This window comes from Trichomonas vaginalis, chromosome IV (genome assembly GCF_026262505.1).
Source record: "Trichomonas vaginalis G3 chromosome IV, whole genome shotgun sequence".
NCBI classification, from domain to species: Eukaryota; Parabasalia; order Trichomonadida; family Trichomonadidae; genus Trichomonas; species Trichomonas vaginalis.
Window position 1 is genome coordinate 28,055,762 of NC_067206.1, and position 25,565 is coordinate 28,081,326.

General features: G+C 32.3%; 11 protein-coding genes across 11 annotated transcripts, besides 3 other annotated features; 6 read left to right on the forward strand and 5 right to left on the reverse strand.

Moving 5' to 3' along the window:
- Positions 1-403: 403 nt before the first annotated feature.
- Positions 404-5,104, forward strand: TVAGG3_0182150 (the record flags this gene model as incomplete). The annotated part of the gene is made up of 1 exon (XM_001316470.1): positions 417-5,021. The coding sequence occupies one exon, from the start codon at positions 417-419 to the stop codon at positions 5,019-5,021; it is 4,605 nt and encodes a 1,534-aa protein (XP_001316505.1).
- Positions 5,105-5,340: 236 nt separating this feature from the next.
- On the reverse strand, positions 5,341-6,384 carry TVAGG3_0182160 (nucleoporin domain family; the record flags this gene model as incomplete). Its single annotated transcript, XM_001316471.1, has 1 exon — positions 5,392-6,378. The coding sequence occupies one exon, from the start codon at positions 6,376-6,378 to the stop codon at positions 5,392-5,394; it is 987 nt and encodes a 328-aa protein (XP_001316506.1).
- A 471-nt stretch (positions 6,385-6,855) lies between these two features.
- TVAGG3_0182170 (positive regulation of catalytic activity protein) lies at positions 6,856-7,741 on the forward strand (the record flags this gene model as incomplete). The annotated part of the gene is made up of 1 exon (XM_001316472.1): positions 6,861-7,598. The coding sequence occupies one exon, from the start codon at positions 6,861-6,863 to the stop codon at positions 7,596-7,598; it is 738 nt and encodes a 245-aa protein (XP_001316507.1).
- Positions 7,742-8,023: 282 nt separating this feature from the next.
- TVAGG3_0182180 (ankyrin repeats (many copies)-containing protein) lies at positions 8,024-8,488 on the forward strand (the record flags this gene model as incomplete). The annotated part of the gene is made up of 1 exon (XM_001316473.1): positions 8,024-8,488. One exon carries the CDS (start codon positions 8,024-8,026, stop codon positions 8,486-8,488), a length of 465 nt encoding a protein of 154 aa, XP_001316508.1.
- A 325-nt stretch (positions 8,489-8,813) lies between these two features.
- On the forward strand, positions 8,814-9,575 carry TVAGG3_0182190 (ankyrin repeat protein family; the record flags this gene model as incomplete). The annotated part of the gene is made up of 1 exon (XM_001316474.1): positions 8,814-9,575. One exon carries the CDS (start codon positions 8,814-8,816, stop codon positions 9,573-9,575), a length of 762 nt encoding a protein of 253 aa, XP_001316509.1.
- Positions 9,576-9,690: 115 nt separating this feature from the next.
- On the reverse strand, positions 9,691-16,516 carry TVAGG3_0182200 (ataxia telangiectasia mutated (ATM) -related family; the record flags this gene model as incomplete). Its single annotated transcript, XM_001316475.2, has 1 exon — positions 9,762-16,364. The coding sequence occupies one exon, from the start codon at positions 16,362-16,364 to the stop codon at positions 9,762-9,764; it is 6,603 nt and encodes a 2,200-aa protein (XP_001316510.1).
- Positions 16,517-16,636: 120 nt separating this feature from the next.
- Positions 16,637-18,480, reverse strand: TVAGG3_0182210 (mutated in bladder cancer 1 family; the record flags this gene model as incomplete). Its single annotated transcript, XM_001316476.1, has 1 exon — positions 16,738-18,048. The coding sequence occupies one exon, from the start codon at positions 18,046-18,048 to the stop codon at positions 16,738-16,740; it is 1,311 nt and encodes a 436-aa protein (XP_001316511.1).
- A 274-nt stretch (positions 18,481-18,754) lies between these two features.
- On the forward strand, positions 18,755-19,528 carry TVAGG3_0182220 (uncharacterized protein; the record flags this gene model as incomplete). Its single annotated transcript, XM_001316477.1, has 1 exon — positions 18,757-19,500. The coding sequence occupies one exon, from the start codon at positions 18,757-18,759 to the stop codon at positions 19,498-19,500; it is 744 nt and encodes a 247-aa protein (XP_001316512.1).
- Positions 19,529-19,847: 319 nt separating this feature from the next.
- TVAGG3_0182230 (protein serine/threonine kinase protein) lies at positions 19,848-20,828 on the reverse strand (the record flags this gene model as incomplete). The annotated part of the gene is made up of 1 exon (XM_001316478.1): positions 19,848-20,828. One exon carries the CDS (start codon positions 20,826-20,828, stop codon positions 19,848-19,850), a length of 981 nt encoding a protein of 326 aa, XP_001316513.1.
- Positions 20,829-22,094: 1,266 nt separating this feature from the next.
- TVAGG3_0182240 (armadillo (ARM) repeat-containing protein family) lies at positions 22,095-23,655 on the reverse strand (the record flags this gene model as incomplete). The annotated part of the gene is made up of 1 exon (XM_001316479.1): positions 22,148-23,542. The coding sequence occupies one exon, from the start codon at positions 23,540-23,542 to the stop codon at positions 22,148-22,150; it is 1,395 nt and encodes a 464-aa protein (XP_001316514.1).
- Positions 23,656-24,015: 360 nt separating this feature from the next.
- Positions 24,016-24,043: a terminal%2Cinverted (terminal inverted repeat of Mariner transposon ID:TVAGG3_0182250).
- Positions 24,016-25,319: a mobile genetic element.
- On the forward strand, positions 24,112-25,239 carry TVAGG3_0182260 (Mariner transposase; the record flags this gene model as incomplete). The annotated part of the gene is made up of 1 exon (XM_051225656.1): positions 24,112-25,239. One exon carries the CDS (start codon positions 24,112-24,114, stop codon positions 25,237-25,239), a length of 1,128 nt encoding a protein of 375 aa, XP_051110642.1.
- Positions 25,292-25,319: a terminal%2Cinverted (terminal inverted repeat of Mariner transposon ID:TVAGG3_0182250).
- Positions 25,320-25,565: the final 246 nt, after the last annotated feature.

A 25,565-nucleotide genomic window follows, 5' to 3' on the forward strand; every position in this document is an offset into this window, starting at 1 on the left:
GATATGTAATATGTGATAAATTTTTCTTAAGTAATACTATATAATAATCGAGGTATTGGTTAATTTTAGTGAAGATTTATGATTTCAATAGGCATATGATATGATTTTTCAATTTCCTTCTAATTTTGAAAACAATGGATGTTGTTGAATGCAGCTTACATTCTGGATTCTCTAGTTTACATGATTTCTAAATGTTGCTTTGAAATAAATGTTTAGTTTTCAGTTTGAATAATATTCTTTTCTATTAAGTCCCTTTATGAGAAGGTTGCATGTATCAATTGTTGCTTTGTCTGTACAAAGTCGGAGAAACTTCATTCAATCCCCCTTCCTACCACCAGATTTTTGATACATTTCCGATTAAAATAGTCTCAAAAATTTGAAATTGAAAATTTAAAAGTCGTTTCATCTTTTCACCCATGGAAATCAATGAATCTTCTATCATTGATAATGCAATACCGACTATAATTCCAAAAGGAGTGTCTGACTTCCCTGAAACAACAAAAGATGTTTATAATTTAATTAGAAAACAAGGAAATTACGAAAAAATTATTTCAGCAAAATTTGATCCAAACTCGAAATTCAAGGGACAGACATGTCTTGAGATAGCTATTACTTCAAAGGTACTTGACAGTGTAAAGGCCCTTCTTGAAAAAGGTGCAAATCCAAATACCATAGTTGAAGACAGATATACAATGATAATGTTGGCTATGAAAACAAAGAATCAAAGCATTATTCAAGAATTACTCAACCATGGAGCAGATCCTTCATATGTAAATCCGAAAAGTGAAAAAGCCATAGATTTCGGAAACTCTGCTTCAAGACAAGCATTAGTTGGATATGACAAATCTATTAAACCGCAAAACGACTTCATGAAAAGTATACAAAATAATGAAAATGAAAACTTCTTATTTTGGTTGACTGATGGCAAAGATATTAACAAACACGAACTAATATCAGGTATATCAGCATTTCATTACGCATGCATGAGTGGAAACCTCCTAATGGTTTCAACATTAAAGAAATTAGGTGTTGATTGGCAATACAGAGACAAAAAAGGCTTCAATGGCCTATATTATGCTATAAAGAACAATCATCTTAATATTGTTAAGTACTGGAGCAAAGTTTTTAACATCAACGAATTAAATTCAGAAAAAACCGCTCTTATGATTGCGGTTAAGTTCGATCATCCAGAAATTGTTGAATTCCTCATGGGTGTTTCCGATATTTCCATTCTTAGGAAGGAGGAAACTGCCATTTTCCGAGCAATCAGAAAGAACAAATCAGAATGTGTCAAAATGATGTTGAAAGCGAAACCAGATCTAAACAAACATCGTGGAGGCAAAGATAACAAATCATTGCCATCGGAATATGCTGCAAAATACAATTCCATTGAAACATTAAGTGTTTTATGTTCAGAAAACAATGTTGAAACAACTCCTATTTTTATTGTTGCAGAAAATGGAAGTATCAAAGGTGTTGAAACATTATTACAAAAAGGAAATAATGATGTAGATACTATTAACCCTAATAATGGTGATACTTTGTTATTGAGTGCAATAAGAAGTGGAAATATTGAATTAGTTAATTTTCTTTTAGAAAAAGGAGCAAGAGTTTTCTATACGAATTTCGAAGGTGATTCATCATTCACTTTATCAATAAATCTCAAGAAATACAATATTCTCGAGATATTGCTCAAATCAGTACATGATGATTTAGGACGTGAATTCGTTTGGAAAGTTTTCAAATATGCAGCAGAAAAAAACGATGAAAAAAGTGCATCGTTAATTTTACCATTTGTAAAAGAACGAATTTCCAAAGAAAACATTACAATGAATGCAAGTTTGAACAGCAATATATTGAAAGTCATTTTAGGATACAATGATAAAGATAAAATGAAGAAAGGAAAAGACATTTTCGACGCGATCCAAAGAAATGATTTAAATGCCGTCAAATTTTATCTTTATAAGAAAGTTAATATTGATATCAAGAGCAAAGAAAACAATAGTTTATTAATGCATGCAGCATTATATAATGCAAAAGAGGTATTTGAATTCTTGTTGAATATTGGTATTAACAAGGAATATCAAAAAGATGATGGAAAAGATTGTTTAGTAATTTGTATTCAAAATAATCGTACTGAATTTGTCAAATTACTTGCTGAAAAAGGAGTTGATTTAAAGATGCCAAGACTAGAATCATCAGATCCAATAACAATTGCATGCGAAAGTGGTTCTTTGGATGTTTTGAAATATTTGATTTCAAAAGAAATAAAACCAAATGAAGTTTCAAAAGAAAGTGAAATTCCTTTAGCTGCAGCAGTTATTTCTGGACATTTAGATATTGTTAAGTATCTGATAGAAGAGATTAAATTATCTCCTGATACAATGAACAAAGACAAGATACCAATAATATCTTTATCAGTTCTTCACAAACAAAAAGAAGTTTTTAAATATTTGTCGACAATTTCTGCAATCAAAATGACAGATTCCAAAGGAAATACTTTGTTACATTATGCCGCAATGGCTAATGATGTTGAAACATGTGAATTCTGTTTGGCCAATGGCATTGAAGTAGATCAGACAAATTCAGATGAAGCAATTACACCTTATTTGTGCGCGGTCAAAAAATCAAACAAAGAAGCAATGAATTATCTCTTATCCAAAGGCGCAAATCCTAAATTTGTTACGGAGTACAATACAAATGCTTTGTTCTATGCAATTGAAAGCGGTGATTTAGAGTTAGTTACTGAACTTTCTAATAATGGTTTTGATGTAAATGGAAAGAATAGTGCTGGAATGACTCCTTATTTAGTTGCCTGCAAATTTGGACATGAAAAAATTGTTAAGTTTTTAGAAAAGAAAGGTGCAAAGGAAGAAGAAAGAGATAATAACAACTGTAATGCACTTTATTATGCAGCTATTGGAGGCAACAAAAATTTGTTCTCTCATTTAGTTCATTGGAAAACAAAACTTGATGAAACTTTCGATAACGGTGTTAACTACTTGCATTTAGCTTGTATTTATGGTAACACAGAAATTGTTAAGTATCTTTACAAGAAAGGTTTAAGTCCATTTGATTTAACTCAAACAAAAATTTCATCTTTCCATTACGCTGCAAGCAAAAACAATCTTGAATGTTTCGAATTACTGCACACAAGTTCCATCAAAAATTCTAAAGATCCTTATACTTGTGAAGGACCAAATGGACACTTTCCATTAGAAACAGCTTTGAGAACAGGAACCAAAGTTGCACAATATATTTTGGATATTAAAGATTATCCAGCAACTTTTGATGCTTATATTAATTATCTCTTAAACAGAAGCTGCAAAGAAGGAAATCTTAGAATGGTCAGAATTATATTGAACCATAAAAACAGTATTAATTCGGTTTTCAATGGTGAAACGCCAATTATTGCTGCAGGATTGGCAAAGAATTTCCATATTGTTAAATACCTCAAAGAAGCAAACGCTGAGATTGAAAGTACTCAATACGAATCTCTCATGTTCAGAACTATTAAAAACAATGACATAGAAAGTCTAAAAGTTTTGATTTCTTTAGGTTTCGACTGCAATGAAAAAATGGTTAATGGATTAACACCATTGCATTTATCATTGACATTAAAACTGAAGCAAATCTATGAGTACTTAATGACATTGCCTGTTGATATATTAACTTATAGAAATGATAAGTTAACTACATTAGAAATGTCAGTTGAAACAGGAGATGCAAAAGTAGTTGAAAAAATAATCAACAAAGGTGCTTTGATTAATGTTCAAAGTGATGATAATACGCCACTAATTTACTCAATAAGAATGGACCAGAAAGATGCCTTTGAAATGTTATTGACAAAAGGAGCCAAAATCTTTCTTCATGATCACAAAAATGGAAATTATCCAATTCATATTGCTGCAACAGCTAAAAATGATTATTACTTGAAAAAATTGATCGAATTAAATGTGGAAGTTGATATAAAGAACTACAACAACGAAACTCCTTTATTCTTTGCAGTAAACAGCAATAACATTGAGAATTATAGAACACTAGTTAGTCATGGAGCCAACAACAAAGTATTAAACAAAGATGGAAGGAATTTATTGTTTAATGCAATTTTTAGTAATTCATTTGAAATGGCTGATATTCTTATTGCTGATGGCCTTGATGTTAATCATAAAGATATCAATGGTAAGACATGTTTCGACTATATTATTATGGGTGATAACTGTTCTTGCTTGAAATATCTTTTAGAGAAGAAATTGATAACAAGTAATATGGAATTTGGAGAAGGAGAAAATCTCTTAACATTTTCTATTGATATGAAGGCATTAAATTGTGTAAACATGTTGATTGATGATGGATATGAAGTCACAGCAGCCAACAAGAATAAGCAAACTGCATTGCATAAATGTGCAATTTATTCTTCTCTCAACGAAATTCTTTCTCTTGCCCAGAAACTAGTTCAAAAAGGAGCCAACATAAATGCGGTTGATAAAGATAATTCAACTCCTCTAACATTAACCAATTGGTATATGCAGAAGGACAGAAGACTTGCACATTTCCTCAAATCTGTTGGAGGTATTGATCCTATTTTCGAACAATACAAACAAAAGACATACAAAGATTTGGAAGTGATGAAGAACAATAATGATTCTGCAGAAAATGAAAAGAAGATTGCTGAAAGAACAAGAAATGATCATCTTGACAAAATCAAAAGTCTTGAAAATGATTCCCAGAAAGCAATTGAAAATTACAATGAACTCAAAAAGAGTTTCGAAAGTGAAATCGGAAAGTGCAAGACAAATGAAGAAAAGTCTAAAGTTGTAAAGAAATATGAAAAGAAGAAGGAGAATGCAACAAAAGAAAAGACTACAACTGAACAAAAGTTAAGTGAAGAAAAGAAGAAATCCAAAGATTTTGATGAATCATACAATGCTGCATTCAATAAATGGAATTCTGTTCATAACAAATACACTCTAGCATCGAACGCATTTACTGATATGTGCAAAACTTATGATTCTTTATAAAATAAATATTTTATATTTTTTTTTGTAAGTCGGACTAATTTAATTAATGTGAAATTCTTTATCAAATTTTATCGGCTTTCTATTATTCATCAATGTAAAGCCTCCTTACCGTATTCCTTCCCTCAATTTAGACTTTACGAAGGAAAAAATGTTTAGATATTCAATTATAAATCGAAGTATAGTATATTTTAACTGACTTTTGTGTATCAACAAAAAAGGTATATTAAACAAACATAAGAATTCATTCTTTTCTAAGAATTATTTTGCCTAATCGCTTTTAAAAAATAATAATGTTAATAAAAGTATAAACATTAGATAGTACATGTATAATTTAACAAACAAACAAAATAAGATATGATAAACATGAAAATTAATGAGCAATATAAACAGATATTGAGCCTTTATCATTGATTGTTAACAGAATGTTATGATAAAAGCGCTCAAACCTTATAGGAGTTGAAATTATATTGGAAAGATGCAGTTTTTCTTGAGAAATATTCTGATCGCTGATTTTTGCTCTCCAAAGTCCGAATCTTCCATCAAGACCCGAACTTGAAAGCATGAATTCGTTATTTTTTGACTTCTTTTCTGGATCAATAGAGATAACAAACGAAGTATGGCCTTCTATTTTTAATTTTTGATCATCTTTAGTAGAATAAATGTAAACGTTATCGTCTTGAGCGGAAAATGTTATGTAGTTATCAATTGGACATGTAACTGCATCGATTATTGATCCGAAAGGAAAAGTTCGACTCCATAATTCTTCTAAAGAATCTCCGTCCAAAACGGATACATTTCCATTTGAAAAGCCTGCAATGATCTTGGAGCCATCGTTGGAGCTACGTAACGAAGTTACAGGTGCTTTTTTAGAAATTGTAGCGTATGGTTCTTCTCCTAGTATTGGATAGATGAGAATAACACCTCCTGATGATGTTCCGAGAGCCACGTACATTTGGTTGTTCTTTGTAGAATTTTTGTAAATTAATGCCTTTGTGAGCCCCTTTTGCTTTATCAAATTGATTCTTCCGTCTGGCTGCATGATAAAACAAGTAGAGTTAGAGAGAGAAACTATAAAATAAAAGTAATCTTTCGAACTACAAACTGAAACGTCAATAATTGAATCGTTATAATGGTATCTTTTAATGTCAATAGCTTTCTTTCCTATTAGATGAAATGTTGCTGTATGTAATTCTGTGCTTGATCCAACTGCAACAAATAATTTTCCATTTTTTGCGTTTAGTTGAGCATCTGCCTTTGGATATTTCCCAACAGGAAACCTTGTAGTTTCGACATGGTAAATACGCTTCATTTGGAGCTCTTTATTTTGTGAGGACACTCTAAAATCTAGAACACTCATTTTTTTGTAAAAACAAAGAGTGCTCGTTTAGAAAAAAAAATCATTTGATTTTTTATTCGATTTCATGTTTGGTTAAAATATGATAATGAAAGAGCAAAAAAACGTTCTGTTTTACACATAATTTCAATTAATTTTGATTAAAAACATGCTCAAATGATCTGTCAAATATGAGTTTGAATATATCTTCAATATTAAAAAACAGTTCTAGTTAATTATTGAATTATATTGATATCAAATATAATTTGAATCAAATCATAAAAATGATATATTAAAATTCAATGAAATAAGTAAAACGCTAATGGACTTTTAGATTCTGCATTCAGGAAACTTTTCTTGATGCATTTACTCGCCTTGAGTTGAAATTGCTGCAAATTGTATGAATTTTTTTATTAATGAGATTCCCATTTAGAATGTTTTGACAAGAAATGTCTATTATTAAACTTTTATCATCATTGTTTGGCAGAAATTTTGATAAAATTTTCATGGAAAGAGAAGCTTTTCTTCGATCTTTGATAATTTCGTTTATTGATCAATCAAGAAATGATATAAAAGAAGATAATGAAACTGTTGATGAAGTATTAAGTTATCTCACGAAAGTTTGGAGTTTATCAATTGAAGATAAACCAGTTTGGATGCAAGGAAATCTACTCGATCTAATACCTGATGATGTAACAGATGATTCTATATGCAAAGACCTAATAATTCGTGGTAGAAAAGAATTTGGATACGGCCAATATGATACAGCGCGTGATCACTTTTTAGAAGCATTAAAAATAAAGGAAACAGATGAAATATATCAAAATCTAGTCAATTTAGAAATCAAAGAGTCCAATTACGATGTTGCACTTGAATATTGTCAGAAATGCTTAGAAATAAATCCAAAAAACTCACATATTTACTTGTTTCTTGGGTTTTGCTTATGGAATTTAAACAAAATTTCTGATGCGAAGCGCGCTTATCAACAAGGGCTCGATATTTCACCAGAAAATCAATCACTTCGGCAGGCTCTCAACTTTATTGGTCCATCGGATCCAAGTGTATTACCAAACATTGCAGAATTAATCTATAAGAAGAAAGATACTCCAGAATATGCCGATTTAATGAATAATCATGATATTCAGATGATTGTAGAATCAATTCTTCAAGATCCTTCATGTGTTTCTAAGTTTTCTTCAAGTCCGAACTTTTCCAAATTAATGGAAGTTTTAGTTGGTGAATGAGCTATAATATTCCTTTTTTGTATTAATTGTATATTAAAATATCGATCTTTGTATATAATTTTTGATTATTTCCTAATTTTATTGCGGAAAATAATAATTATTCGAAACTAGTAAAACCTCATGTTGTATGGCTGTATTTCGAGCAAAGTATCATCTTATGTGACCTGAATTTCACATTTTGGAAATCGAGTCATAATTACAGATTCTTATTTTGGATCGTAGTTTACATTAACATTCCTTATCAAATGACCTTTCAGTAATCTAAGGTCTCTTTGCTTAAATTTAAAATTTATAAAAATCAATTTTTGATTAGAGTATTTGATATTTTGTTTTAAAAACAATGAAAGATAGAAGTCGAATTATATCATTTTTAAACAATTTCAAAAATCATTTTACATTTGTAAAGTTACGACTTATTCAAATTAATGAGTCAAGGGCTTATTCATAATTTTAAATACATTGCCGAGCACATTAAAGAATATATTGAAGAAAACAAGTTATTTTCTACATTCGAAGTAGATGATCTCAAAGAAATCATGAAAAATGCAACTCTTACAACAAATGACTGCATTTCACTTATGACGCAATCACAACATACAATCAAAGCAAACAAATTATATATCTGTGCTCGTAATGCAAATGTTTCTATACATAATTATGAAGAAGTCGTTTCTGTTTTGAAATCCATCAAGAAATACATGAAACTTAGAATTCTTGATGGTGTTGTTGATTTTTTAATACAAACGCAAAAGGAAAACTCTGATTCAGCAGCGGAAATACAACAGCTTCAAACAGAATTAACTACAATTCAAAATCAAAAGCAAAAAAGTGACAAAGAACTCGAATCCCTTAAAACTCAACTTAATCAAATTAAAGAAGATAATACTTGATTAAAGAGAGAACATCAAGACATAGAAACAAAATTCAATCAAATAACTAAAGAAAACAATAAAGATACAGAAATTCTAATGAAAATTTCAGAACTTAAGAATTGTAATGATTTTGAGAGTGTCTACAACTTCCTTGATGATCTTTCATCTCAAGGAAATCAAAAAATGATGTCAAAAGCATGCGAAGAAAAACTTTGGAAAAAGATAGCTCCTAAAAAATTTATGGGATGATGAAAAGAATGTCCTTCATGTATCATGTGAGAAAGGAAATCTCAGACTTGTTAAATCTCTCATTGTAGCTGGCTGTGATAAAGATACAAATGGTATGAGGAATAAATATACTCCACTCATTTTAGCTTCAGAAAATGGTCATCTTGAAGTTGCTAAATATCTTACCTCTAATGGATCTGATAAAGAAACAAAGAATAAATATGAAGATACTCCACTCATTGTTGCATCAAGAAATGGTCATCTAGAAGTTGTTAAATATCTTATTTCTGTTGGAGCAAATAAAGAAGCAAAGAATGAACATGGAGATACTCCACTCAATGCTGCATCATATTATGGTCATCTTGAAGTTGTTAAATATCTTATCTCTGTTGGAGCAAATAAAGAAGCAAAGAACAATTTTGGTAATACTCCACTCATTGGAGCATCATTAAATGGTCATCTTGAAGTTGTTAAATATCTTATCTCTGTTGGAGCTGATAAAGAAACAAAGAATAAATGGGGAGATACTCCACTCATGAAAGCATCATTAAATGGTCATCTTGAAGTTGTTAAATATCTTATCACTATTGGAGCTGATAAAGAAACAAAGAATAATGATGGAGATACTCCACTCATTCATGCATCAAAAGGAGGTCATCTTGAAGTTGTTAAATATCTTATCACTATTGGAGCTGATAAAGAAACAAAGAATAATGATGGATCTACTCCACTCATTTGGGCATCAGCTCATGGTCAGCTTGGAGTTTTTAAATATCTTATTTCTATTGGAGCTAATAAAGATGCAAAGAATAATGAAGGAAAAACAGCAATGGATGTTGCAAAATACAAAGTAAAAAGCTATCTAAAATCGTTGTGAGTTTCATGTTGCAAACTTCAGTGCTTGAGATTACTTAATAATACAATTTTATGAAATATCAAAGTCATGTTTCATGGAAAGAATTATGAATAAAAGTTTTAATTTGCATAAAATATTTCATCTTTAAAAATAACAAAAAATAAATAAAAATATAAAATATAAAATGTAAACAATATAAAATAATAATTACCAAAATGGACACCAGCCAATGAAATGTCTAATGTATCGCGTAGAATCACTTGCGGCTTTAATAAGCATAGAAACTTGTTCATTTGTATGCATGAAAACTCCAACTTCGTCCGCATCAATGAAATCTGTGCCGCTCAGTTTAGTTGCAACACGTGAAAGTGTGTTGTGTTGTGCTCGGCCGGAATTGCCTGCAAATATTGGTTCGTGGACGAAGATTTCCAATTGCGAAATAAGAGGACTTTGCTGTTCTCGCATGACATACAAGATGTCCTCGCAAGATCGCTTGAAGAGACCTTCAACAGAACCCCCATCTAATGCAGAAATAATCATTCGTGTAAGTCGGAATGGAACTAATTCGGGGAACAAGGGACGTTGGCGTGTAACTTCGAATGAGTCTCCGAAGTCAATATGAATGACGCGACCTGTATGACGCTGGATCATGATGTTGGATGGATGACGGTCACCTAATCCAATAACATAACCTGCCATGGACATCAATGCTGTAGAAACTGTGAATTGATAACTACGTTCAACCCATGCTGATGGTGTTGGAGATTTGAGCCAAAGAGTTTCACGTAACTCGCCATCTGATGAACCTTTGCAAACTGCCTGGTAAACTTCAACTTTCTGGAGTGCGTTAAGTTGGTTGAAATTAGTAGAAATGCTGTTGACAATGTCGTTCTCCAATCCACATGGAATGTCTCGCATATTACGGTAATCGGAAATAAGCTGTTGCATTGTGTCTGCACCGGTAACCCATGAAATCAAGCCTGCGTTAGGTGCAAATGGAACAACGGCGTACATAGCAATGGACATCCCTTGTTTAGACGTAACACGGTTAGATTTCAAAAGAGAATTGATCAGGTTGAAAAATTGCATAATACGCTGATCCAATCGCAAGTCTTCGTTCCCTTTCAACAAGAACTTCCATGTCTTCCCTGTTTCGTCAGTCATCTCAACGGTGCGAGGGTGTTGTTGAGTTGCAAATACGGTCAATGTTTCACCAACGGAATAAAGCTTAGGAGCAGTTTTATCAACGGAATATGTGCCTGGAACTGACATTGAATACCCATGACGGTTCGCCAACTCAGGTGAATTCTTAGAAAGTTGGATAGCTTCTGTATGTTTCATCTGCTCGTCCAGCTTGGTGAAAATAGATCGGTAACCATCCCACATTGCTTTGCTAACGGTAATGTCGCCTGCTTTGTATCGGTCGAATGCGCCTCGGACACGTTGCAATTGAACAGTGAATGCGCGTGCAACTATTTTGTCTTGTTCGCACTGTGGTTTAGAAAGGTTCTCGTACTCACGCTCGATAAGTTTAACGACGTTTTCTGTGTCTCCTGACTTGTGGTACTTGATAGCACAATCTAATGCGGTGAGCCAGTGTTCAACAGCTGAAATGGCACAGCGTTGCATGCCTTTGATGAAAACGGATAAATCTTTGTATAAGACTTGGTTCTTCGTGCCAAGTTTATCCAAAAGAGATCGTGCGGTTGGGGATTTAGACTGGTCATCCAGCAAACTCAAAACACTAAGTGGATAAACAACTGGTTCGAAGTGATCATCAGCAAAATTGCAAATGATCTCTTGAACAAGGCAACGGACTTTCTCGTCTTTGTGAGCAATGTGGACAACAATTTGAGGAACAATTAAATGGACAGTGGCAGCGGGTAATGAAACTAACTCTTTCTTAACGTCATCGGGAAGAACAATGTCTTCCCCATATCGAACTAAAATAGAGAACAATTGGCACAAAAACTCCAATGATTCAGATGGGCGAAGTTGAGTAGCTTTAAGAAATGCTGTGATAGCATCGGTTGCATACAACTGACGCTCATCTGGTTTATGTGATAATGCACGTGATGATGCATATGCCCAGCCACTCCATGCACGGTAATCGCCTGAGAAAAGACTAAGTGAGGATTTGAAGGTTTTGATGATATCTGTCAATGAATCACTAGATGCAGTCTGTGCTTTGTAGACTTGGTATTCCCATGTCGCTTGAAGACGTAATGCACGAGCTCGAAATGCTGTTGAAACACCTGATTTAAGGATCTCGTCTTTCACAGTTTGGAGGCGTTGAGGAACTTCAATACTAGAATTTCCTTGGATGATGTCATTAAGTGATTTGATAAGTGAGATAGCTTGTGTCTTCTCACCACGCGTCCACATGATTTTCAAGTATGCAATAGCAATGTTCTGGTGGAAAATGTTAGGGAACAAACGTCCGAAATAGGCATCGATTAAACGCCACTTTCGTTCTTTACGCAACACTGAAATAAGTTTAAGACAAGCGTCCATGTGTTCTTGAGGAGTAATCAACAAACCTCGAACTTCAATAAGCTTAGTCCAGCTGTCGGAATCATTAGAGAATGAGTGCAATCGCTGCTGCCAAATACTAGGAACACATTGGACACCGCTCTTCTTGACTTCAATGACTTCACTCAATTCTGTCAAATGCTGTGCAAAAACAAGATTTTTTGATGCTTGGTTTGAGTCTGCTCCTGAATAGATTTCTCTGTTTTCGGTCAATAGTTCGAAGCATTTGGAAATGTGTTTAATAGCTGAGTCGTATTGTGTTGATGCAACTAAATAAATGGCTTGGAATAACAAATGATTGTGATTGAAATTGTTGAAATATTTAACATATTGGGCAACTTTTTCAAAGTTATCAGAATGATAAAATGCCCATGCAAACCAAATAGCGTTTTCGTTTTTCTGTTCCTCGGTCATTTCTTGGAATAAATATTCACGTTCTCTGATATAATTCCATTGTTCTAAATGAGCGTGACAACGAAGTTGATCGATCTCTGTTCCACCTTTCTCGTATATCTCCAATGCTTTCTCCCATTCGCCTAACTCTTCATTCCATTTACCTGCTTCACTTCCAATAACATCGCTCTTAACTGTCAAAATACCACGTGCTGAATCTCGAAAGCCCATACGACTGGACAGTTTAAGAAGATCTTCAACGGATTCTTTGTCTTCTGGGTGGTTACGGACATATCGTTGAAGGAAATACAATGAAAGAGCAGATGATTTGGAGACACGGCTGATGACGTTGTCATCAATGTGGAATGAAAATCCGCATTTGTCCAATATCTCAATCAAATCGAAAATCAATGGTTCGACTTGATCATAGCTTTGTATGATTGATTGGACAACACTGGAAAACGCATTACGATCTGGAATAGTCGCATTCTTCCAGCAACTTAAGAACGCAATTGGGAAGATCTCTCGACGTAAACTTTCGCTTTGATTGATGATGTTCGAACAACATTGGATAGAAACAGATGGTGAATGTGTAACTAAATGGCTGCACAAGTCTTCCATCCACTTCTTTGTGTTGTTGAAGAATGGACTTGGATATGTCTTGAAAACATCGTGGTTGCTGACTTTTGCACTGCACATGATCTTTGTCAAATGATCGATAGATAAAACAGGTTTTCGATTTTTGATCCAATCAATCGTTTGGAAATTGATCTTTCCGTCGTGGAGAACTTCAATAGTGTCTTTAAGATGTGGAAGTGTTAAGCAGCTGAAAGCAACACTCTGCTCAACAACTGAATAACTAAGATTACCAAATAAAATAAGGTTATGTAAAAGTTCTTGCAAACTTTTCGAAAAATCAACGGAATAAAGAGATAAACAGATCTGTGCAATTCTTGATGTGTATGCTTCGATATTTTTCTGTTGGACAAGCATGGAAATGTTGTTGAGAATGATTTCTGTGCGCTTGCTCTTAGGAGTAAGGTTGATAATAGACTGTGATTTGTCTAAAAACAAGTCAACAGATGTGTGTTGGTAAATTATAGTGAAAATGATGAATTTAAGAACAATCTTGATGAAATCTTTATCATCACTTGACATTAAATGCAATGCCAATGGATACAAGACTTGGCTAGCATTTGTAAATTCACTTTTCATCTCATAACTTAATGTAACACAACATCTCAAACAACTGATATGCGAAATGTGGGATTTAAGAACAGGAAGTAGTTTGTCAAGAGATTTGGACATGACTGAACTGCAGTTCATAGTAATAACTTCGATTTGACCAAATAATAAGTTTAATTGATGGTCGTGATCTGTGGAAATGGCTCTAATAAAGGATTCAATGACAACAGGAACGTATTTGATGGCAAATCTTGTCTCTCTAGCTAAGATTGTTGTAACCGCTTCAAATAATTGTGGAGTTGGTGACTTAAGGAATGGAACTAATGCATCCATGACATACTGAGTGAAGAATGATGGCTGTCGGAATGATGTTAAGTGGTCAACGGCGTTTTCATTAGTCATTTGGTGCTTGAGACTTGTAACGACGCCAATTAAAGAAACGGTCTTCAGTATGAGGACACAAACATTCTTGGAACAATCACCATTTGATAATAGAAGTAAAAGTGAAGTGACCAAATCTGGGAATAAAGTAAGGAATTTCAGTTTCTGGTTAAATGTAAGAACATACTTTTCCAAGGATTTCAGGGCAGTTATGTAAACGTTGTCTGTATGTCTTTCTTTGAAACAGATCTCGAAAACTGGAATAATCTGGAAAATGTAAGGTTGGAGCTGTTCACTTAATACCCCTAATGTCTCGAACAAATAGGCTGCTCTCGATTCAATCCAGCGTTCATTTTCGATATAATAAATAATTGTACGGTTTTCTGTTTCATTTGCATCGGAAAAGTTAACGAAATCTTTATGCATGACTTCTCTGATGTCCATGACCTTAGCGTTACTTGCTTTTATTTGGGCCATAACATTTGATTGTTTTCTAGACCTAATGTAAGTAGGAATCGTATCAGGAAACTCATGCCCATTAAGTAGGAAGTGTACACAAACCCATCCGATTAATGGAATCGATGGTAAATTGTAAGGAGTAAAGTATTTGGCTAATGCAGGGAGTAAAGAGCTCGCTTTTGCACTGCGTTTTGTATTTTTGAGGTAGCAGATATTTGATATGATGAAATTGTTCAGAAAATCAACAATTTGTGGAATAATCATGAAAGGCATCGTTTCCACCATTGCTGCGACTCTTTCTACAGCAGCAGCGCGTACCTTGTATGATGGATCAGACAGGAGTTGCGTAATTTGTGGGAAATTGTCCGATTTTGACAGCTGATTTAGAGCTGCCAAACGAACTTCTTTGGATTTATCGTAAATTGCAAGATGATGGAGCAGCTCATTCGCTTCATGCAATTTAAAGATCGGTAGTGTCTTCGCCATTGCAATTCTGACAGTTTGATCTTCAGAATAAGCGAAATGACTTGTCATTTCATAAACAACGTCCAATTCATCGAACAACTGACTTCCAAATTGCGAAATCATCTCAATGCAGATCAAGGAATCGTTTGCAGTCTTAGTTGTCAATAAAACCGCAAATTGTTCGGTCAAAGTGTCTTTTATCGCTGGGAGATGAGCTCTTTGTAGTGCAAGGCATGCAATATATCCATGGCATATCTGTGCATTCTGGAATAATGAAACCGAAACGAGATATGTTGGATATTTCTTAAGTAAAGAGCAAAGAACGTCGAAAGCAGGTTCATGTAGTGACAAGAGATTCTGATCTTGTACAATTAATGTAATAGAATCAACGACTGATGAAATTAAACTTTGATCCATGTTTAATCTCATAATAAACTCAGAAATATCCTTAAGGAAAAGCGATTCTTCGGGAAACCGATTTATTGCCATCCTCAGAAGCATAATTGTCTTCTTTGTTAATTGTATTGAGAAATTTGTTGGTTCGCTTGCAATTTCGATCAAGAAATCAAAGCATTCCTTAGCTAATTCAAGATCTGCTGTCGGAATGATTAAATGTAAGTATTCTATCATTGTCGGAATATTTACAACTCCTGGAGATACATGTAGAAGGGTTCTACAGCTGAGAACCGGACCAATAAGAGGTCCTGTACGCTTTTGTAAGTAATTGCAGCAGTTTTTGAAATGAAATTCTGCAAATGGATCTGATGAATGATGTGGCATGTTCTGTAAGTGTATTTCCGCAACGGCAATCGCGGAATATCTCAGTTCACAATCTGTTGAGCATACTGCATCCCATATCTCTGGGAAAAAAAACTTAGTTGTTACGCTAAAAACGTCTTTCGGAAGAGATTTTCCTACTTCTTGAAGAATGTAAAGAGAGTTAAATATCAGCTTTTCTTTGTTTGGTGATTCAAGCCAGTTTTTTGCAGAGTCAACCATTTGACGTAAAAAACTTCGATTTTCGCTATTTTCTTCCGCTGCATAACAAACAATTTGAATGGCAGCTTGGCAAACACACCGTTCATGTGATGCTGCTAGTTGTTGCATTGAAGAAAAGTATTTTGCAAAAGTATCATATTTTCGCTTGAAATAAGTTAATACTGAAATCGCAATAAGTGATGTAAGTTGTTTTGATATCGAATTTGAGTTTATGCATGATTGTATAGAGTTTTCCCAGTTCGAGAAAATGATATTCAGATCAGATTCGTTATATCCGATGAGGCTAGAACCCAAAACAGAACAAAATCGCTCTCTTCTATATTTCCAAACAATGAAGTCCGGTGGTTGCTCTTCTTGAAATAAAGAAAGAAGCTGATTAAAGCTAAAGGACTTCATTGTCTAAAAAAATATTGTTTCTGTCACTTCAAAAATATAAAAAACAATTGGAGAAATCTTAAGATTTCGGAAGAAAGGTGTTTAATCTACGTAAATAGCCTTTCTCTAACGATAGAGCATTCATTTAAAATCAGATTGGAAAATAATATCGAAACGAATTGTATTAATCTTGAAGCATATCGGATCAATTCACTGTAAAACATAATTTAAATGTGTGTTCAGCCATGAATAGTGATGCGTATAAAATATTATCTTGGAAGGATTCAAATTCTTCTATAAAGCTAAATAGAAGGATATTAATATGCACATAATCCATCTATTTTCATATTGATTGTTCACAAACAAATTACAGATTTTTATTATAAAAACAAAATTATTGAAGCCACATTGGAACAGCTCTGTGAGGAATATCAAAGACTGAGTTAACAGGTCCGTTCTTTTCATCATCTGGCTTTTTCTCTTTGGCCCCCATAGCAGAAGTTGGTTTCATTAACCTTTCTGGATCTCTTTTAACATGTGAATATTTCTTAGCATTCTTTTCTGCTAGTTTTCTTTCTTTTTCTGCTCTAGCTTCGGCTTCTAGCTCTTGTTGTAATTTAATTTCTTTCTTCTTTTCTTCAATTTCATCATTTCTTCTTCTAATTCTTTCCCAATCACTAGTTGAGAATCTTTGTTTTGGTCTGAGATCTACTTCTTCAATTGGAGCTTCAACAATCGGTTTTGGTTTCCTTGCTTTAACTTTTTGTTGAAGTTCTTCAAATTTCTGGCGTCTTTCCCGCTCTCTTTGTCTTCTAATTTCATCTTCTCTTTGTGCTTCTAATTCGGCTTGTTTCCTCTTCTGTTCTTCACGCTCAGCTAGCCTTTGTTTAACAATTTCTGGATCAACTTTTGGAGATGAGCGTTCAACTATGTCATTCTTCATTTTATTCTGTCTTATCTCATTCAAGGCCTGTTTCATTTTAACTTTAAGCTTTTGGTATTCGTTATTCCATTCTATATGAGCTTTTACAGCTTCTTTATCAACATTGGGAAGAAAGTCAGCAAGATTATCTGGACCGTGTATTTGGAGCTGAAGGAGAAATTCTGTATGTGAACGTGAATCCCAACCACCTGAATGTCCAAACCTATTTACAAAATTATAAAATTCATTTATTGGAGAATCGAACTGTTCAGCTGTTAATTTCGGTCTAATTGCTGGCGTTTGAATTTCAGTTGTTCTCTTATTCCTTGCATCAATATCTTCAAAAATACTCTTAATATTGCCATTGATTTTTTCAAGTAGTGCTGCACTTTGCACTCTAGTTTGTGTAATTTCTTTTTCGATTCTTTCTAATTTATTCTTGAAAGTTCTTTCATGTGGTTTAAGATTTATGATTGCCATGTTTAATTGGTTGTACTGCTGATAGAAATTTTCATCTGGTTCTTTAAATAATTTAAAACAGTTCAATAATCTATCGTGTTCGTCTTTATTAAATAAATCTGCAGTACGTTCGAAATTTGTGGAGAGCTGTTTCATAATATCTTTGCGAGTTTGAACAAGGTTATTGCATCTAGCTATCCATCCACGCTCAGATGTAACAGATTTGTAATCATCTTGCATTTTATCAAAAATTCTCGGCTGTCTTGGTTTGCTTCTAGCCGATTGAGGTGAATTTTGTTGCCGTGGAGGTGAATATTGGGACATTTATAAAAAGAAAAAAAGCACAATAAAATTTATAAACGTCATTTTTATCGAATTTGAATACTTTACATTTTTCATTCTTGCTTGGTCAAAAAAAATATTAGAGCTGCAGCTGGAATGGAAAATCTCTGAGTTATGTATATCAAAGTTTATTCGGATTGTTTATTATCAATAAATTAGTGAGGATTTCAAACATTTCTGTAAATTTTGATCGAAAATCAATCTTTCATTGATAAACGTTTAACAATGATTGAAATAGTATACGTATCGATCTTGATAATAGAAATTTTTCATGATAATAAAAAAGCCATCATTGTGTCTTTATTGGCAGACTTTTTATAAGATTTCAAACCTTTTCAATTTTGAGGTCAAAGTTACCATAAAATTTTTCATAAAAATTGTGTAACTTTGACATCAATACTGACTTTAATGGAGTTACCACATTTTCGACTTTTGAAAAATCCTGGAAATTTTATTGTCAAAAAATAAAACGGCTTTTTTCCCATATCATTTAATTATAATTGTATGAGATAAATGAAAATCAAAAAATGTTGTAAATTGCTCACAAAAATTTCAGTATTCACAATATAGTTCAATCTTGTTAAAGTATATATAATTACCTAAAAATTTTTACCTAAATTGAGAGGGATCTGAAATTTTATTGAGAATTTGTAAATCTTTGGTAAAAATTTCTAAAAATCATTATAAAATATGACAGCCCTACTCAGGAAGATCAGGAATAATGCTGAGAAAATAAGTTCAAGAGGTGATAAAGTTAGTTACATTTCTACGTACAACAGATTAATTGAAGAAGCAATAAAAAAGGATGTTGATATCGAAAAAAGTTCACTAAGTGTAGCATTTGAACCACTGATAAAAGATGTAACATGCCGTGTTCTTGTCAAGGCACTCTCAATTGCTTCCCAAGCTTTCGGATTCATAGATCATATGAGTCGGGATATCCAAAGGAACAAGGACTTGCTCTCATTATCTTTAAATGTTCATAGTAATGTATATGGAGAAATTTTAGCAAATATGAAGACAGCTAAAAGGAAATCAGCTAATCCTGATATGGATGTAAAGGAAATGATTGATGAATGTGCTGCTCTCTTTGAGATTCATAACGATGAAATCATTTCTGATCTTTTCGAACCATTTGTCTTTTTGACAAAGCTAAAGGGTTCAGAGACTAGAGTAATTTATACAAAAAAAGGTAATTCTAGACTTGTTATAGTATTTTATCAAAGAGGATCTCATTTGGATCCTTTATGTTATTTTGTTTATCATAACGGTTATCCTTGTTTTATTAATTTGATTCATCAATATTCCGCACCGGAGCCGAGAGTTCAAAAGAATGTATTCAAGCAAGTGAACACACTTGACCTCTCTGATTGGTTCAAATCTATCATTGAGCAAAAAACTAAATTTGATTTTTTGCCTTGTTATTTAGCTTAGAAAATATGTTTGAAAATTAGATAAAATAAACGTTTTGTTCATTAATAATTTGTATTTTTTATTAATTTATAATTTGAATAAGAATTGGTTGATACAAGTAAGGATAGACTGTGAGTATCCTAATGCAACACTCATTTCCAATCTCGCCTGCAAGTTGGATTAGCCTATTTTAGATGAATGTTAAAAAGCAAAACTAAAAAAGGGAGCTTACCACCAACTCACCCAGTTTATTTCACTTTTTGATTGAGAATAATCGTTATTTGCTGACAGAAAACATTCTTGTGAAGACTTTAAAAAAAAATTACAAAACATGTAGAATTAGTTTACTTACAATTATAAGAATATATTTACCGCTTTGATAGGATCCGCCTTTTTCTTTCGCCGAATCTTGCAAAATTTGAATGAGAAATTTCCTTGATAAAGCAATTCTTTCTTATTTGAATCTTGGGAAGTGTTTGAGCATTGATTTTGGCTGATGTTTCATAATAAATAGGTTGCGGAAGAGGCTGATGTTGATAACAATCAAAAAGAGATATAATGTTTTGCGCTGATATTCGCTGCTCTGGATCTAGTACTAAGCATTTTTCTAATATTTTCTTAATAAAGCCTGTTGCTTTGATGTCAATTTCAAGATTTTTGCTGGCCATTTGTTTTATTGTCATTGTTTCACTATAATGGTTCCATGGAAACATTTTTGTGCAAAATATATGTATTGTAACGCCTAAACTCCAGATATGTGCTTTGATGGGATTATAATCATTGGAAGAAATTACCTCTGGTGCAAGATATGATGTTGTTCCACAAATTGTTCTTGATAGGCAACCATTCTCTTTTGCCAATCCAAAATCTATTAAAATTGGTCTGTAAAAGTCATCAAATAAGATATTTTCTGGCTTGATATCTCTAATACAAATACCTCTTTGATGTAAATAGTTAACTGCATCAACAATCTGATAAATTGTGGATATTTGTTCTGGAAGAGAAAAATTGCATCTATTGGAAACTGCAGTAAAAAGATCACCATTACGATAATAGTCCATAACAATCATGATGTATTCTTCTTCATATATAATTTCGTGGATTTTAACAATATTTGGATGATTAAATCTTGAATGAAGTCTAATTTCATTTTCTAAGAAATAAATCATGTTATTTTCAGTCATAAATTGTCTACTATATATCTTGATTGCTACCTTTTGTTTTGTTTTAGGATCTATTCCTAAAACAACTTTAGAGAAGCCGCCTTGGCCAATGAGTGTAAGCACTGAATACTTGCCTATTGTCTTTGGGACATGTATTATTGGAGTGGCTTGAGCCATGTTGTTCATTCTCTTTCAAGATTATGATAGTTTTGAATTGAAAATCAATTTTCTATTAACTTTTGAGAATGATTCAAAAATCAAAGATTATTCCGATTTTGTTTTTAAATATATGAGGTGTTATCTCATAAATGCTAGATAAACTAAACTTTGTCAATACCGAAGTTTTTTAGTAGATTGAAAATTTTGAATGTACCACAAAACTTAATTGAGAAAAATTTTCAGAAGTGATCAAAGAAAGGAAATATGATATACTACATAATTTAAATCAGAGGAGTTTTGAGTTGTAAACAAAAATTGTTTGAAAATTTGAAAGGATTGAAAAATTAATGGGTGAACAGAAAAATGATTTAAATTTACTTCGAAAATATAAATTCTATTATATGGAGAAAAAAAATATAGATTGAATGTATTTCAAACAATTCACAAAATTTTTATATTCAAAGAATTGTACTTAAAAGCAGAATAATGCATGTATCTGATTGTATTTATCAATGTTTTGAAGTAGAGGTTTTAACCTAAAATTTTACATTATTGAATGAACATTATTTTGGAGGAAGAAGGAGATACATGTACCAATACAAAATATGAAGAAAATGTTGCATATCAAATTAAAATGAATATATTTGTGGTCATTCACATAAATTGTGTGAATATTGATAGTTTAATCTAGAATAAATGATTTCCATATATGGTGGGTGACCATAAAAAAGGACCGACCAACAAAAATCATTCAAAAAGTTGTTTTACAATTTACCTGTAATTTTAAATAGCAAAATTTATGTGATTAGAATTACAATAAACAATATATCAATATTCTCTAATAGATAGTTTTATCACTGTAATTTTTTGAAATCATTTTCAAAATTTCAAACAAAAATGGTCGACACATTAATCATCATTTAGCCCATAAAGGAGTAATATGTAATTTTCTGATAAACTAGAATTTTACTCACTTTACTTATAGTTTTCACTTTTCAAAGTTTTTATTGCAATAAATTAACATCTATGGAATTACGAAGGATATCTAGCCAAAGAATGTGTTATAACAGCATAACTGATAACAATCAAATTACTGTTTTACAGATTTAAATTCGTTATTCAAGTTTTATTTGTAAATTTTAATTGATCTCAATTTACGGGCTTGTTTGAGTGAGTATATCTTGTCATCTAATAAGCTTAAGAGGATATTTCCTAGGGCTGTATGTACCTTTATGAATTGAGAAATATAGTTGGTAGATTTACACTTAATAAAATCATATTTGTCCCATTGAAAAAAAGGACTTTTTGATCCCGATTAAAAAAAAATTATAAAAATCTCTATTTTATTATAATTCATCTCTATATAAAATACATTTAGCAAGTTCTACGTGTGGTCCTTCCTCATTTTCAGAGAGTATTTCATGGCAAAAGTTTGGAATATCATTCATTGCGAGAAAATTCTCAAGAATTTCTTTGTAAGGAGAATTTTCTTGATCAGCATATGACAATAACTTAATCAATGCGTATAATGCACGATAACAAGAATCTCTAATTCCAGATCTAATAAATTCAGAAAATTTATTACGAAATTCTGTTGAATCTGCAAAATCCAATGCACTAATTGGATCCAAGATTACAATCATTTGAGAAATCAAATCAAATATTGATATTTTGAGTAATTGATATCCTTTTTGGTAAAATGTATTAATTTTATGTATAAATACATTCTTACTTGCATCTATTGAGATATTTCCATCTCTTGTTTCATTTGCAAGTAAAAATTTTGCAAATACTCTATTTCCTTTTCTAGATCTTTCCCAATTCAATATATTATAGTACAAAGTAAAGATTAAAAACAATGTTTGCTCATTTTCACTTGTAACAGTCTGTATGTCCCTTAATAATGAAATTTCATTGTTAATATAATAAATATTGAAATCATTGCAAACTTCTGATGCTGAAATAAATATAGATAGTATAGAATCATTCAAATATCGATTTGACCCGAACAAATTGTAAAAATTCAATATAGTAAGTGGAGAATCACGAACTGACTCTGGATCTTTGTTAATCAAGTTAGAAAAGATTTGTAGGATATAATTGAAAACTAATGTGCTCTTAGAAACGTTTGAAATCTTTGTACAAATTTCTTGCAATTTTTTTGCAAGGTAAATTGGTAATTTCTCGAAGTATTTGGAATTTATATAAATGTAAAATGGTTCTGCAAAGTTTTCTTGCAATGAAATATCAAGATTTTCGACAAAATTTAGTGCATCTTCTAAATATGAATGATTGTACCAATCAGATACTATTTTTGAATTTTCCATTAGTTTGTATAATGTTTTAAGAGTTAAATCTTCTCTAATTTCATGATTGTCGAATAATTGTTGAAGAAGAATATGAAAATCATACTCAATAAAGTTCACTGCAACAATCTTGCTGGATTTTGCGAGCAAATATATAAGATCAACTATTATTTGCTGTAATCTGATATTATCTTGTGAATTTCTTAAAATATTGTGTAAAAAAGAGTAAAAATCGCCTTTGAGATAGATAAATGATGTATCATTGTTAAGAGCTATGTATTCTGTGAAAGATTCGAGTGCATTATAAATTGTATCTGAGTTTGCTTCAAAGATCATTGTTACATGAGATTTGAGTTCTGATGATATATCAATTTCCGGTTCTTCGTTATCAGATAACTTTTGGTGGTCTAAATTATCATCACAGTCGCTATCCATTCGATTTTATATCACATGTCTGAATTTTTTGATTTTTAATGATAATAAGTGTGACAAAATGAACCTATTGTAATGGTGTTACAAATTTACTTACAAATGTATGTCAATTAATGTTTTTTGAGATTTACCAGTATATCGATTGAAACTCAATTATTTTCTATGTCATTAATGATTTTATAATATGTTGAGTAAGGATGTCGGAACTGCCAAAAGCGCAAATTTTGTTCATCACGAATTGCCAAGCTTGGCAATTCTTGGATGAGCGAAGTTTTGAAAAAAAATAGTAAATTTTGCATTATTTAAGTCTGAAAGAAGCAAGAGAATGCTATATTTTAGTTTCTTATGGCAGTCCCAACGGGAACCGCGGTAATTTACCGAGGTTTCCGCACACCGGTTCCTTTTTTTAGGAATTTTTAGATTAAAAAATATGCTTTGTAAATCATTTTTTGTAAATCGGCAAAAATTTGGAAATATAGGGTGTCGAAAGGTGCGTTTAGCACAGCGCTCTATATGAGACTATTAAAGGAGATATATGCTGATTATAAATATATAATAAAAAATATGAATATATGTATATGATGAGTATGTTGTATTTTGGCGCCATGCCGGGATATAAAATGAATTTTGAGACAAGAGGCGGTTTCGCGGAAAATTTTGGCGGGATTTTTTTCATTTTTTTAATGAATCATAAAGAAAACATCCTCGCTCTTGCAAAAAAATGCAAAGACTGTAAAAAAATCTACGAGACATTGGTAAAATGCTTCGGTATGGATGCTCCTAGCTATTCCACTGTAACGTATCATGTTAGGATGTATCACTTCATGAACAAAAAGGCGCCCATCATAAAAATTGACAAAAAATCGCCGGATCAAAGAAAAATCAAAGCAATTCTTCAAGCGCTAGATGAAGACCAAAGAGCATCACTCAGAAGGATAGAGGAGATGACAAAGATACCACGTACAACAGTCAGTTATTATCTGCACAATTATTTGAACTACAAACTAGCGTATACACGTTGGGTTCCGCACAACCTTAATTCAGTTCAAAAAAAATCTAGAGTCCAATCTTCGAAAGAGCTCCTCTCTATATTGGGTGCGTATCAATCCAAGAAATTTCGCTTTTTAGTAACAGGGGACGAGTCTTGGTTTCAATATGCAACAGAAGCCAAAATCATGTGGATCCCGAAGGATGAAAATCCGCAAACATTCCCGAAGAAAAAAATTGACACACCAATGATGATGTTGTCGGTTTTTTGGGGCGTGAATGGCATCATCGCAATTGATATTCTTCAAAAACCTAATACGATGAATGCTCAGTATCTAATTGACAATGTTCTTACTCAAATTATCAATTCTGATGAGTTTGAGAAATCCAAACAACAAAAACAAAAGTTTGCAATTCATTTTGATAATTCAAGAGTTCACAAAAGTCATAAGGTAATGAATTACTTGGTGGAAAACAATGTCAAAGTTGTTCCAAACTCAATTTATTCACCTGATATTGCACCCTCTGACTTTTATTTATTCGGCACGCTAAAAAAGAGAGCTGAAGGACGCGAATTCGCGAGTCCAGATGATCTTGAAAATTTTGTAAGAGAGCAATTTGAGCAATTTTCTCATGATGATTTAAAGCGTGTCTTTCAAGCCTGGATCGATCGCTGCGAACGCGTGATTGAATCCAATGGTGATTATATTTAAATAAACTTTATATATATGTAACTTGTTTATTTCTATTCGCAGTATTCAGGTTTGTGCTAAACACACCTTTGGACACCCTATATTCTGACGACAATAAATCTGGGAATAGTATTTTAAATACGAGAACAACTTATTTAAAAGTGTTTCGCTCGATTTTGTATAATTTCAAATTTTCGCATATAGCTTTCTGTGAATTACCGTGATTTTACCGCCACATCAATAGTTTACGACACTTTTTCCGTAAATTGAGTAGTTTACTGCACTTTTTCCGTAAAATTGAGTTACGGGAATCCGTAAGATTACCGTACCTCACTTCTAGTTGAAAA